The sequence below is a fragment of the Pongo pygmaeus genome, chromosome X, assembly GCF_028885625.2.
Source record: "Pongo pygmaeus isolate AG05252 chromosome X, NHGRI_mPonPyg2-v2.0_pri, whole genome shotgun sequence".
NCBI lineage: Eukaryota > Metazoa > Chordata > Mammalia > Primates > Hominidae > Pongo > Pongo pygmaeus.
In genome coordinates this window covers 73,744,146-73,759,281 of record NC_072396.2, presented here as the reverse complement: position 1 = coordinate 73,759,281, position 15,136 = coordinate 73,744,146, and the positions used below count along the sequence as shown (strand labels likewise).

The following is a 15,136-nucleotide window of genomic DNA, read 5'->3' as shown; positions in this document are numbered from 1 at the left end:
TGTACAACCACAGCTGGCTGATTTTTAAATTTCTGTAGAAATGTGGTCTCACTGTGTTGCCCAGACTAGTCTCAAACTCCTGGATTCAAGCAATCCTCCCGCCGTGGCATCCAAAATGCTGGGATTACAGGCATGAGCCACTGCACCTGGCTGGGAAGCATTCTTTAGTCCTATGATTAGGTCTTGGTCTTTTAGTAAGCCTATACCTCTGGACTGTGAACTTCACAAGTGCTTCTCAGGTTTTTTCTCCCCCATTAAGTGGGACAGGATGGCTAGAGCGGACTGAATTTGAGTATTTCCCTTCTCTGAGATCAGTTAGGCTCTGATATACCCTAGAAGGTCAGGCTGTGGTTAAGCAGTTTCTCTTGAGAGCAATACTTGTTAAGAACAGGGTGCTCTGGCATGTTTTAAAGTGTTTTGTTTCCTCTACCCCCTGCAAGATGCATAAAGAGATTTTGCTCCAATATTCACTGAGTAGCTAATCAAGCTCCTGGAGGCAAAACTCACAAAACTGTGGAGGCCCCCCTATGGACTGGGTCCTCCTGAGTCTTTTAATTCAGATTTGTCCGCACTGAGCCTCCAGTGATTTGTCAGTTACGCTTCAGGTTTTCCTACTCCAGCATTGGTTCCCATGGTAGTTTCCACTTTTGAATCTCTGCTCTAGTAAGCTATGACTCCCTATCTTCGCCTGTCTCTCCAATTTTTGTGGCAGTGGCTTTCCCTTTTTCCTCTCCTCTCTTAGAGGTCCAAGAAGAGTTACTAATTTTTCAGTGTGTTCAGCGTTTTACTTGTTAGGAGAGACTGGCAACTTCCATGCTCCTTACATGCACAACTAGAAACCGGAAGTTCTCTTTTAAACTTTATATGCTTAAAGAAGCTTGACAGAGGGGTCAAGAAACCTGGGTCTACTCTTTTCTTCATCTGTAAAATGATGTGTCTGTACAAGATAAGTTGTTTTTTAAACTGCGTTCTTCAGAACCCTGGAAATTTTGTGGCACTGCATCAGGGACTTCCAGGAGGGTAAAGCTCCAAGCCTCCACCCACTCCTCGTTCAACCACAGCAGCTCAACTTTTATCTTTTCTTGTATATTAGACTTTTATACGATTTTATTTGAAATAAGGGTTCTGTTTCCCCCCTTCAAAAAAGCTTATAAATCACAGAGATCACCACCTGCTCTCAAGTGTTATGATCCTACAATATAAAACCTTGTCAGTCATTGAAATCCTTTGCTGAGAGTATATGAAGAAGTAGAAGAGAGAAAAAATATGAGGGCACTGGGAATGAGTAACTGTATCCTACAGTGGAGAAGAAGATTGTTGAAATGGTAGATTGGAGTCCTGAGCAAAAAACTTCACAATTTTGCATTTTCTTAGTTCAATTCTCAGGCACAAATAGTGTCCCTTTTTAGTTATGTTTTATAGTAAAGATTTGGAGCAGTTGGAAAATGTTCTTTTCTTTATTTTTAGGAAGAAAGAAATGGATCGACTTTTGACTTGCCTGAATAGAGGTAAATATCTCCCTGGTTATATTCAGTCCTTCATCTTGCCTCTATTCTCTGTTGAATTCTCCAAGTACACTAAGCACACCGACTTTAACCTTACGTTTGAGTTAAGCTTCATGCTCCCTATTAATCTTTGCCACAGGAATCTATTTTGGTTTCTTCATTCACAAGCAGAGGAAAGTGTGTCATCATTAGCATTCATCTCCAAATGTGATTTCAGTTCTGTTTTAATTCCTATTTATTTTAAGGACATTTCCTTCCTTCCCTCCCTCCCTCCCATCCCTCCCTCCCTCCCTCCCTCTCTTCCTTCCTACTTTCCTTCCTTCCTTCCTTCCCTCCTTCCTTCCTTCCTTCTTTCCCTCCTTCCCCCTTCCCTCCCTCCTTTCCTTTCCTTCTCTCCCTTCCTCCTTTCTCTCCCTCCCTGTCCCTCTACCTTTCTTTTCTAGTAGCCACTTGATCCTAACCTAAGAATTGAACAGGTGAAAAAGGATCAAGACAAATAAAAATACTCTGAACCCTGCTGTTTTTTCATACCCTCTGAATCAAATTCAGGTTGCATATTCTCTTATTTTGAAGCTGTCCACCCAAGTCTGTGCCATCTCCCTTATCTACTGATAATTTTTCCCTGTCCACTTTATTCAAGCTATCTCCTAGTTGTATCACATTTTTTTTCTAACTACATGCTTTTTTACATGGCATCCCTTTTAACAGATCTCCCATTTTTACTGTCCATGTACCTCTTTCCTTATGTCCAAAACACACCAAAAATTTCATATCTTAGAAATTCTATCCTGCTTATTGCAGTAGTTCAATTTTATACCTCAAATACCTGTCAGCAGGGTGTTAAACATAGCAAAGTGGTTTAGAAACCAGACCACTTCTTTTCAAAAGAGGAAAACTTTGCTGGTTGGCATTCTTATTTCTCAGAAAGACAATGCCTTCTGATACTGATAGCACATTCTGGTTCTGTCCTGAGCTTGCTGGCTCAGTAAATATTATGCCAGCATATTGATACTCTTCTAATTCTCAATCTCCATTTCAGTCTTTTAAACGATTGTTTCTATTCTTTATTTCCTCACATGTAAATCATATCTTTCTACCTCAGGTGGTGAATGATTGCACTAATTAAAATTATAAATCTCTCCAAAGACATGTTTGTTCCCCAGAGTTTGAATTAACAACTTCTTGGAACTTGGTAATGCTTTTTGTCATTTTAATTACTTTTGGTATGCACCCCCACACACATACACAAAAAAGAACTTTCTAAATTCAAACTCCTGTGAGACTGTTCTTAAAGCAGGATTAAACAACTTTGCTAGAGTATAAAATAAAACCATCAGTATCAAATTTTCCTGTTTGATGCAGCCTTTGTGAAACTTTCTCAGCCTTTTGGTGAAGAAGCCTTAAGTTTGGAGTCAAGAGCTAATGAAGCTCAGTGGTTTCGAAAAATAGGTAAGAGGAAATTCTGTGGCTCTGGAAAACATTGTGGGGTGGTGGAATCAGACAGATGTGATTTCAAATTCTGAATCTTTCATTTGTAGCTGTGGGTACAGAGATAACTTGCTTAATCTGTTTTATTACTTATAAAATGGAAATAGTTATATATACCTCATGCAGTTATTAAGGGTTTTAAATGAAACAGCATATGTACTTTGTATCATAGTAGATACTCAAGGGACATTAGTTGTGTTCCTTTTCTATAGAAATGGGTCTAAGATGAAACTAATGAACTGTAACTACAGGTCCCTGAGGTTGTGCTCCTAAACTTGGTTTAGAATACTTAATTTTTTTTTTTTTTTTTTTTTTTTTTTTTTTGAGATGGAGTCTCGCTCCGTCGCCCAGGCTGGAGTGCAGTGGTGTGATCTCGGCTCACTACCAGCTCCGCCTCCCAGGTTCACGCCATTCTCCTGCCTCAGCCTCCCTAGTAGCTGTGACTACAGGCACCCGCCACCATGCCTGGCTAATTTTTTGTATTTTTAGTAGAGACGGGGTTTCACCGTGTTAGCTGGGATGGTCTCGATCTCCTGACCTCGTGATCCACCCGCCTTGGCCTCCCAAAGTGCTGGGATTACAGGCTGAGCCACCGTGCCCGGCCTAGAATACTTAATTTATTTCTAAGTGTGATTGACCAAAAATGAACTATATACAATAATATGGATGAATCTCACAAACATAATGTTGAGGAAAATAAGCCAGATATCGAAGAATACATATTGTGTTGTTCATTTTATTTATAATTTTTAAATGGGCAAAACTAATATATGGTGTAATAAGTCAGGATAGTGGTTACCCTAGAAAATTAGTTGGACTTGAAAGTTGTAGGAGCTTCAGGGTTTCTGGTAATGTTCAAGATCTTTCTTAATGTGGGTGCCAGACGCATGGATATGTCCACTTTGTGAAAATTCATCAAGCTGTACAATTATGAGTTGTGTAATATACTTTATAACGGCTCTATTTCAATAAAAATGATTTTAAAACTTGCGGAGGCAGTTACTGCAGTGATAAGTAAGCATGAGCAATTAAGCAGCAGTGCCACAAAGTGGACTGATTCTACATGAACCTCTCCCTGTGTTATGAGGTTTAATAGGGCTTTAATCCTGGGAGAAAGGGAATGAATACTACAATCTGACTTCTAAGAAACTGATGCAAATAATGAAAAATAACAAACATCTAAAATATAGACAAGTTTGGTGACTTTAATCTTTTGAAGGTTTGAAAAGGAATGTTTTTACTTTTACTGCATTTTAATTTGAATTTTCCAAGGGGAAGATGATGCTGACTAATGCCTGATGAGGGCTTCTACTGCTCTTTGGAAGATATTAATCTCTTCAGTAATTTTTCTCAACTCTTGATTCCAGTGTACCTTGTTCTTAGGTGAATTTTAACTTACTTTCACCACTGCGAGTTGGTGAGCTCTATCCATGTTGATCTTCATTTTTAGATAGATTTGTGTCAACTAAGAATTTTTTTTTTTTTTTTGAGACGGAGTCTTGCTGCCAGACTGGAGTGCAGTGGTGCCATCATAGCTCACTGTAACCTCAAATTCCTGGTGTCAGTCTTCTGGGACTATAGTTGTGTGCCACCACACCTGGCTAGTTTTGTTTTGGTTTGGTTTGTTTTTTAATTTTTTTGTATAGACGGAGTCTCTCTCTGTTGCCCAGGCAGGTTCAGGAACTCCTGGCCTCTAGCAATCCTCCTGCCTTGGTCTCCCAAACTTCTGGGATTATAGGAATGAGCCACCAAGCCTGGCCTCAGCTAAGAATTCTTATTGCATGTCCCCAATTTTAAAAAATTCAGCAGTACCTCCCTTGGTCATTGGTCTAGTGTTGAAGATTGGAATTGACGAGAGTCTCTAAATTTACCTGGAAAATTTTTCTTTAAAACCTAAAGTTAATTGTTTAAACCTTGAGAAACCCCTTACTAGTATGTTAATATCAAAGGTGTAAGTATCAGAAATTGTAATGGTACAGACTAAATGGTAGATTTTCATAATTTCATATTATTATGTTATTTCATGTTAATTTCCAGCTTGGAACTTGGCTGTGCAATGTGACAAAGATCCAGTGATAATGAGAGAGTTTTTCATACTTTCTTATAAGGTAAGTTTCTTTTAGTAAGTATCTCATGTATGGACCACAACAAGGCTATAACCACTATGGCTATAGTAAAGGGCTAAATATAGACTAGGATTGTCTCTTGATCTAGGAACTTCTAATATATATGTAAGCAGGAATGACCTAAGAAGAATTTGTTCCTTTTAGGGTATAACGTAAGAATGTGGGGCATATCTTTCTATACCAAAATATCAGAAACATTCATCAGGGAGCCTAAAGTTCTACCATTTAAGACTTATTTCTTTGCCTTTGAAGGGATCTCAGCCTCCCAAAGTCCTATATTAAAATGTAAATATCTTTAGGAGGGGAATACTCTAAGTAGTTGTTAATTACCAACACATTATGAAGAGTTATGGGAATAAGTCTACAAGAACATAGAATAAGTATCTGGGGATAGCAGGGGTTGAAAAAAGAGATAAGAAGCTTAGGCCTCCTTTATAACTTTCCTATAGCAGGTCCTGAGTGTAGTGATTTGTGAGTTTGTTATTTAATTATAAGCATTTTTAAATAGTCGTTGGCCTCCAAGGTAGAGGTTAAATGCCAGAAAGAGGACCAAGTATTGACAGGAAGATAAAAGGAGAAGGGCTAAAGAATATCCTTCACACACATTCAGGAATACACAGTATGATATGTTGAGATCAATTAAATGTTAAGAGTTTTAGAGCTAGGAAGAACTATAAAGACTATCTAGCACAACTCCTTCATCTCACATAAGAGTAATCAGAGACCTAAAGAGATTGGGTGTCTTAAAATGCTATTAATTTAATAACAATGATGATTATGATCACTGAATGTTTGGGGAGATTAAGAAATAGTCTTTGCAAGTTTAGGCATGGCTGCCATTTTAATTAAGTGAAATAAATTGGTTTTAGTTTTGGCATTTGTGATGGGACTTGTAGGATTGGCATGTAAGAATCCAAATGGCCTAGAGTTTTATTGTAGTAGCTGGGAGTTTTTCCTAAAACTATACAATGTTAATGATGAGGTCATGACTAATGCCTGTCAAGATTTGACAATGCCTCTTTCAACCATGACAATATATATACTAATTTTGGCTCTATTCAATACAAAGGGGGAAATCTATTTGCCAGGGGAAAAATCACTTAGAAATTACAACATAAACCAAGAAGTAAATCACTAGATAGAAATACAAGGGCAAATGATACTACTTGTCACTGGAAAAGATAGGAATACTGTGAAGAAATGAAGCTTTTTATCTCTAGGAAGGTACTAAAAACAATGGAAAGTAATATAAAATTAAAAGCATAAATCAGTATTATAGTTTATATCATTTCTGTGGTGACATGTGCTTTTCCAGCTGAATTTTCTCATTCAAACAGGAAGTTGCTGATTTTCATTCTGATTGTTTGTGTTCACCTGGCAGAATTCTCACTATTCATTGATGTTCTGGTTACTTCTTATCAGATGTCCCAGTTTTGTCCTTCTGATCAAGTAATTCTGATTGCACGGAAAACATGTTTACTTATGGCAGTTGCAGTTGATCTAGAGCAAGGGAGAAAAGCTTCAACAGCTTTTGAACAGGTAATGTGCAACATTCAAAGAAAAGACAAGAGTTCAGTGTGCTATTTGATATGTTTGCCTTCCCTGATGCAGTTCTTTTTGATTCTCTTTAGAGAATCCTTTTCTCCACTCCAGCATCATCTTGATTTCAAAAGTTTGTAATGGCTAATTCCTTCCTAAGCAAAGGTTACTTTTGGCGTGGCCTCTTCTTTTAAGAAGATTAGATATCTCTTCTTTTAAAATTCCCCTTCCTGTGGACCACTCTTTCCAAAAATGTTTTTAAATATCTTTTATCTTCATTGTCTGCCTGTGATTATATACGGGTTTGGACTCCACTTTTGTTTCTTATCACATCTTCTAAGGAAGAACTCATCTGTTTCCATAGCTTTGATAGCCATCTGAAATTATTACTTATCTTGTTTTTATTCTCTCAATTGCATTTGCTTTCTTTTTCCCACATCCTTAAATATCTCATTAACTTAATTTCTACAAGACAGAATTCCTTACCTTTGCCTGAATTCCCCTATCAGATTCTTAAATGTTACCCCTTTTAGGAGCTATCAATATCACCGTCTCCCATACACCAGATTATTGGTTTGCTTTTAGCTGTTTACCTTTCTTCTTTCAATCTAAGAAAATTGTCTCCAAATCAGACCAATAGCATTTTTGTATGATTTTTAAGATCTAGATCTCTCTGCTTGGTTTCTCTTACCTGGACAAAGAAAACTTCCTAATTTCCCATACTTGTCACCTTCTCTCCTCTCCAAGTGTTATAAACCCCTTGCTGTTTATTCTCGTCCTCCTGTTAATCTCTTATTTCATATTGTTCTTTGGATCTGAAACAAACTCTCACCAGATCTATGCCAACTATTTCACTTCTTTTCCCTTCCATTGTTGAGTTCAACTCGAAAAACATTTGAGCACCAGACACTTTTCTAGGTACTGGGGATACAGAGATAAAGAAGCCAAAGTCCTTGCCTCTGAGGAGTAAAGGGGGCCCTCTTTTAAGAAGTCTTTTTATTTTAAAAGAAGATGAGAAAAGACTCTGCCTGCCCCAGAGCAAAATAAACAAACAAAAATTCTACTTAACAGGCAAAGGTAAATGTAATTTAATTCTCAATAGGGACTTTTGCTTTACTGAAAAATAGTAATAACATCTTATTTTTATATACGCTTTTAAATTTCTAAAAGTCTTTCCTTTTTGGTTGGTAATCCTGAGTTTGTTTAATTTTTTATCTTAGTGAATAGAGATCAAATTGATGTGGGGGAAATTTCACAAACTCTTAAGTACAATCAGTATTTTGTTTGTTTCTAACTACCGTTCTTTTTTATTCTGTGTTCTTTCTCATGTACACCTCTGTGTTTTCTCAGAACTCTCTAAACTAGTAACCTTTCTATAATCTTCTTTGCTTTTGAAAGGATGTCTATTTAGATCATTGAAGATGCACTTCTGCCTTTTATCATCTAAGTGTGGTCCCTATGAATCAGACAGTGGTACTCTGTCTCTCTAAAGAATACTTGTTGATTTCTGTTGTATACATCTGCTCCCTGTTCTCTAAACCCTCATAAATGGGAATATTTCCAAATAAGTAGCTGATGAAGGAATATAGATGGACTGCATAGTTTTATCAACATTGCCTCTACCCTTCTGAGTATGAGTTAGGAGAAAGTGAGGGATAGGTAAAAATATATAGTAATTGTAATTTGTCAAGGAACCACACCTTTTTCCTAGAGCAGGAGTGGGTAAACTACTGCCAACTGGCCAAATCAGGCCCCAGGGGGGTTGTGGTTGAAAATAAAGAAAAATATGTAAAAGAGAATGTATATGGCTAGGAAAGCCTAAAATATTTACTGTCTGGCCTTGTATACAAAAAGTGTCCTGATCCCTATCCTTGATTATATTTTAACAGACTTATTGAGGCATAATTCACATACCTTACAATTCACCCACTTAGGTATACAATTTATTGGTTTTTAGAATATTCTCAGAATTGTGCAACTATTGATACAATCTAATTTTAGAACATTTTTATCACCCTAAAAAGAAACCCCTTACCCATTTAGCAGTCACTTCTCATTGCCTGCCACCAGCACTAAGCAACCATCTACTTTCTGTCTGTATAGACTTGCCTATTCCAGATATTTCATATAAATGTCATCATCATCATATTTTATACAAAAGTCAAATGTTTTTTGATCTGTAGTCTTTTCTGACTGGCTCCTTTTATAAATGTCTAAATAACATTTTCAAGGTTCTTCGTGTTGTAGCATGTATCAGTGTTTCATTTCTTTTTATGGCTGAATTATATTCCATTGTATAAATATATCACATTTTTAAAATCCATTCATCCATTGATGGACATCTGGGTTGTTTCCAATTTTCAGCTCTTGCGAATAATGCCGTGATGAACATTTATGTACAAATTTTTGCATGGAAATCTGTTTTCATTTCTTTCAATATGAAATATACCTAGGAGTGGTATTGCTGGGTCATATAGTAACTCTATGTTTCATCATTTGAGGAATGCTGGAGTTTTTCAAAGCACCTGCACCATTTTACATTCCCACCAGGACTGAATGAGGATTCCAATTTCTCCACCTCCTTGCCACCACTTGTTATTATATCTTTTTAATTATAGCCGTCCTAGTGAGTATAAATTGATACCTCATTGTGGTTTTGATGTGCGTTTCCATGATGACTAATGATGTTGAGAATCTTTTCATGTGTTTATTGGCCATTTGTATATCTTCTTTGGAAAATATCTATTGAAATCTTTTTGCATTTATCTATTTATTTAGAGATGGAGTCTTGTTCTGTCACCCAGGCTGGATTGCAGTGGCACGATCTCAGCTCACTGCAACCTCTGCCTCCCAGGTTCAAGCGATTCTCCTGCCTCAGCCTCCCAAGTAGCTGGGACTACAGCCACACGCCACTGTGCCCAGCTAATTTTTGTATTTTTGTAGAGCCAGGATTTTGCCATGTTGGCCAGGTTGGTCTCAAACTCCTGACCTCAACTGATCTGCCCACCTTGGCCTCCCAAAGTGCTTCATGCTCATTTTAAATTAGCCTATTTGTCTTTTTACTACTGAGTTGTAATAATTCTTTATATATTCTTTATACTATACTCTTATCAAATACATGACTTGCAATTATTTTCTCCTGTTCTGTGGTTTGTCTTTTCCATTTCTTGCTAGTGCCCTTTGAAATACATTTTTAATTTTGATGATATCCATTTTATTTATTTTGTTATCATATCTAAGACCATTTTCTAATCCAAAGTCATGAAGGTTTACCTCAATGTTTTCTTGTAAGATTTTTTATATTTTCAGCTCTTACATGTAGATCTATGAACCATTTTGAGTTAATTTTTGTGTATGGTGTGAGATAGGGGTCCAACTTTATTGTTTTGCATTTGAATATCCATTTGTCCTAGTACTTTGTTGAAGACTGTTTTTTCCCCTTGAATTATCTTCGTGCGTTGTTGAAAATCACTTGACCATAAATGAGAAGGTTTATTCTCAATTCTATTCCATTGACATGTATGTCTGTCCTCAGGGCAATACCACATTGCCTTGATAATTATAGCTTTATGTAGTACATTTTGAAATAGGAAGGTGTTAGTCCTCCCTCATTGTTCTTCTTTTTAAAGATTGTTCTGGCTATTCTAGGTCCCTGGAATTTCCATTAGGACCAACTTGTTGATTTCTGCAAAAAAGCCAGCTGTGATTTTGATAGGGGTTGCATTGAAACTGTAAATCAGTTTAGGGAGAATATTAAAGCCTCTGATTCATGAACATGGAATATCTTTCCATTTATTTAGGTTTTTCACTTCTTTCAACAATGTTTTATGGTTTTCAGATTATAAATTTTTCACTACTTTTTGTAGTCTATTCAGATTTTGTATTTCCTCTTGAGTCAGTTTTAGTAGTTTATCTTTCTAGAAATTTATCCATTACATCTAAGTTATAGAATTTGTTGGTTTACAGTTGTTCATAGTATTCCCTTATAGTCCTCTTTATTTTTGTAAGGTCAGTAGTGATACCTCCTCTTTTACTCCTAATTTTAGTTATTTGTGTCTTCTCTCTTTTTGTTCTTGGTCAGTATAGACAAAAGTATATCAATTTTGTTGTTCTTTTCAAGAACCAACTTTTGGTTTCATTTTTTCTATTGCACTTCTAGTCTTTATTTCATTAATTCCCACTCAAATCTTCATTCTGCTTGTTTACAGTTCAGTTTGCTTTTGTTTTTACAGCTTCTTAAGGTAAAACTTGGAGTTACTGATTTGAGATATTTCTTTTTTTAATATCAACTTTTGCAGCTATAAATTTCCCTTTAAGAACTGCATTAACTGCATCCCATAAATTTTGGTATGTTGTATTTTTTTCATTCGTCTCAAAATATTTTCTAATTTTCATTGTGTTTCCTGTTTGACCCATTTATTATTTAGGAATCTGTTGTTTAATTTTCACGTATTTGTGAATTTCCCAAATTGTTTTCTCTTGCTGATTTTTAGTTTTATTCCACTGTGATCAGAGTACATACTTTGTGACTTCAATTATTTTAAATTTATTTGAAGTTTGTGTTATGGCCTAGCATGTGAGCTATCCTAGAGAAAGTGCCATGCATGTGTGCTTGAGAAGAATGTACATTCTACTTGGGTTAGTGAAATGTTTTATGGCTATTAGGTCTAGTAGGTTGATAGTGTTGTTCAAGTGTTCTATATCCTTGATGGTTTTCTGCCTACTTATTCTATTCATTACTTAAAGTGGGCTATTGAAGTCTCCAACTAATAAAAGTTGAATTATCTATTTCTTTCTTCAATCCTACCCAGTTTTGCTTTATATTTTGGGGGCTCTGTTGTTAGGTCATATATGTTTATAATTGCTATACATTTCCAATGGATTGGCCCTCTTAACATTATAAAATTTTCCTCTTTGTCCCTAGTATTTTTTTTTGTTTTAGAGTCTATTTTTGTCTTATATTAGTAGTGTCACCTTAACATTCTTATGGTCAATGTTTCCATATCATAATTTTTTCCATCCTTTCACAATCAACCTGTTTATTTGTCTCTGAACCTAATATGTGTCTCTTGTAGACAGAATGTAGTTGGGTCATCTTTGTTTCAATATGATAATCTTTGTCTTTTATTGGGTTGTTTAATGCAGTCACATTTAATGTTACTATTTTTATGGTTGAATTTACTTCTGCTACTTTACTTTTTGGTTTCTATGTATCTCATGTATTTTTTATTCCTGATTTTCTCCTTTACTCTTTTCTTTTGCATTAAGTGAATGTTTTCTAATGTAACATTTTTGGTCTTTTAATGATTTTTACACAATATTTGAGTTATTTTCTTAGTGGTCACTCTGGGGCTTACAATATAGATCTTAATTTATCAGAATCTACATTAGATTATAAACCCAATTTCAGTGAGATATAGAAATGCTATTCCTATTAGCTCTGTTCTCTCCTCTTTTTTATGCTATTTTGTTATACACATTACATCTATATATGCTCCAAACACAACAATACATCTTATAGTATCACTTTATAGAATTTTAAGTATTTTAAAGAAACTCAGAGAAGAGGCCAGGTGTGGTAGCTCACACCTGTAAACCTAGCACTTTGGGAGGCCGAGGTGGGCAGATCACTTGAGGTCAGGAGTTCAAAATCAGCCTGGCCAACATGGTGAAACCCCATCTCTACTAAAAATACACAAAAAATTAGCTGGGCATGGTGGCAGGTGCCTATAATCCCAGCTACTCAGGAGGCTAAGGCAGGAGAATCACTTGAATCCGGCAAGTGGAGGTTGCAGTGAGCCAAGATCGCGCCATTGCACTCCAGCCTGGGCAACAAGAGCGAAACTCTGTCTCAAAAATAAAGAAACTTAGAGAAGAAAGTATATTATGGTTTCTTATATTAAGCATCTTACTTACCTTTTATGCTTTTCCTCATTTTTTCCTGTAGATTAGAGTTACTGCATGGTCTCTGGATTAGTCTGTTCTCTCACACACTATGAAGAAATACTTGAGACTGGGTAATTTATAAAGGAAAGCAGTTTAATTGACTCATAGTTCCACATGGCTGGGGAGGGCTCAGGAAACTTAGAATCATGATGGAAGGCACCTCTTCACAGGGTAGCAGGAAAGAGAATGAAAGCCGAGTGAAGTGGGAAGCCGCTTACAGAACCATCAGATCTTGTGAGAATTTACTATCACGAGAATAGCATGGGGGAAACTGCCCCCATGATTCAATTACCTCCCACTGGGTCCCTCCCACCACACATGGGGATTATGGGAACTACAAGTCAAGATGAGATTTGTGTGGGGACACAGCCAAACCATATCAGTCTCATTTTCTTACTCCAAAACAACTTTCTTCCCACCTGCCTCTTGTGCTGTTATTGTCAAATATATTTCATTTCTATATGTCAGAGGCCCAACAATACAAATATATAGTCACATATATGTGTATATATATTGTTTTTTTAAAACAAGAGAAGAAGAAATGTACATTTATATTAATACTGTCTTTTATAATTATATAATTAATGCTACCAGTGCTCTTTGTTTTTTCATCTGGATTCAAATTACTGTCTGGCATTACTTGCTTTTCAGCCTGAAAGATTGTCTCTTAGCAACGAATTCTCTCAGCTCTTGTTTATCCAGGGACATCTTTATTTCACCTTCTCTGAATAATAGTTTTTCTAGGTATTAGATTATTAGTAGACTTTTATTTTTCTTTGATCACTTTGGATATGTTGTCCCACTGCCTTCTGGCCTTTATTGTTTTTAATGAGAAATCAGCTATTAATCTTAATCACCCTTACATGTGGCGAGTCATGTTTCTCTTTGCTACTTTCAAATTTTTCTTTGTCTTTTACCATTTCGTAATGTATCTTGGTTGGATATCTGTGTTTCTTGATCCCACCTAGAGTTTTTTGGGCTTCTTGAGTGTGTAGATTATTGTTTTTCATCAAAATTAGGGAATTTTCAGCCATTCGTTTAAAATATTTTTTCTCTTTTTCTCTCCTTTTCTTTTGGTAATCCCATTATGGGTATACTGGTGTGCCTAATGGTGTCCCATGTTTTACTGAGGCTTGGTTTATTTTTTTTCTTTTTCATTCTGCTCTCATATTTCGTAATCTCTACTAATCTATCTTCATGTTTGCTGATTGCTTCCTCTGCTAAGTCAAACCTAATGTTGATACCCACTAGTGAGTTTTAAAATTTCATTTATTGTAGCTTTCAACTCCAGAATTTCCATCTGATTTTTATAATTTTTATCCTTTTATTGAGATTCATTTTTGATGAACATTTTTATCATACCTTCTTTCTTTAACTGTGGTTTCATTTAGTTATTTGAATATATTTAAAATAGCTGCTTTGAATTCTGTGTCTATTAAGTTTAACATCTGGGCCTTTTCAGAATCAGTTCCTGTTACCTGCTTTTTTCCTATGTAGAAGTCACACTTTCCTGTCTCTTTGCATATCTTGTAATTTTCTGTTGAAAACTGGACGTTTTAGATAATATGTTGTAGTATCTTTGGGTACTGATCTCCCCATGGGGTTTGTGGATGTTAATGTTTGCTTCTTTATTTGTTTAGTGAATTAGCTATAGGGAAATAGTGAAGTCTATTTTCCCCATGGTACATAGACTCTGATGTCACTCTTTGGAAGGCACAGTCTTTGCCTGTGCAAAGACTGCTTATACCTCCCTCTGGTAAAGGATGACAGTGATTTTAGGAGGGTTCTTTATTACTCTTTTCCTGATCTGACCTCTTAAGCTTCTAGATGACCTTCTTCTATTGGTAGCACATCCAGCTGTTAGTGTTGACTAATTGCTAGGTGATTACTGTGTGTGCATGTGTGTGTGTGTGTGTATGTGTTAAAATGCTCTCGTGCATAAATTGCCCCACAGCCTGTTCCAATTAAAATAGGACCCCTTTGAAGGAATAGAAATCTTCTTAGCTGTCTCTTCACATACTTCTCTCTATAAACTTCTAGTTGATCTATTATTTTCTTCTTAATATCATCGAGCTACCAATCTCCTCTTAATTGCTCACTACCAAAATCTCCATGATTTTTTACAGTGTCCTTAGACTTGAACTTCCCCATGCTCTGTTCCAATTAAAGTCATTTCCTTTAGGGAGTGCTATAGATCTGCCTCTCCTACTGGGCAGAAACTGAACCACTGTTTTGGAGCTAGGGGCAGGGACAGTGGCCCACTTCTGTCAGAGTGACAATCCAACTGTATGAGTGGAAGACTGGGCAAGAGTTGTAGTCCCTGATATTCTTGGCTTGCTGCTCCCAGCATGGACACTCTATCCTATAAGCAGCTGAGATGAGAGCTGAGATGAGAGAGCTGGGATGAGATGAGATTGAGACCCAGGATCCTGAGCTTGCAATGCCTGGGATAGAGCTTTTGCCTTACAAATAGAGGCTGGGTAGAGAAAGAGAGTTCTAGGCCTCTGAGCTATGCTTGTTTATAATAGAGCT

The 15,136-nt window shown here is 36.4% G+C and overlaps 1 protein-coding gene across 5 annotated transcripts in view; it reads left to right on the top strand.

Annotated features, from left to right (window-relative positions):
• Positions 1–15,136, top strand: part of TEX11 (testis expressed 11) — a 385,652-nt gene that overhangs the window by 307,148 nt on the left and 63,368 nt on the right. For all 5 annotated transcript variants that reach the window (XM_054470766.1, XM_054470768.2, XM_054470767.2 and 2 more), the window contains 4 exons: positions 1,468–1,508; positions 2,868–2,954; positions 5,031–5,101; positions 6,542–6,658. In XM_054470766.1, the coding sequence (XP_054326741.1) occupies positions 1,468–1,508; positions 2,868–2,954; positions 5,031–5,101; positions 6,542–6,658 (316 nt within the window). The remainder of the gene's footprint in view (positions 1–1,467; positions 1,509–2,867; positions 2,955–5,030; positions 5,102–6,541; positions 6,659–15,136) is intronic.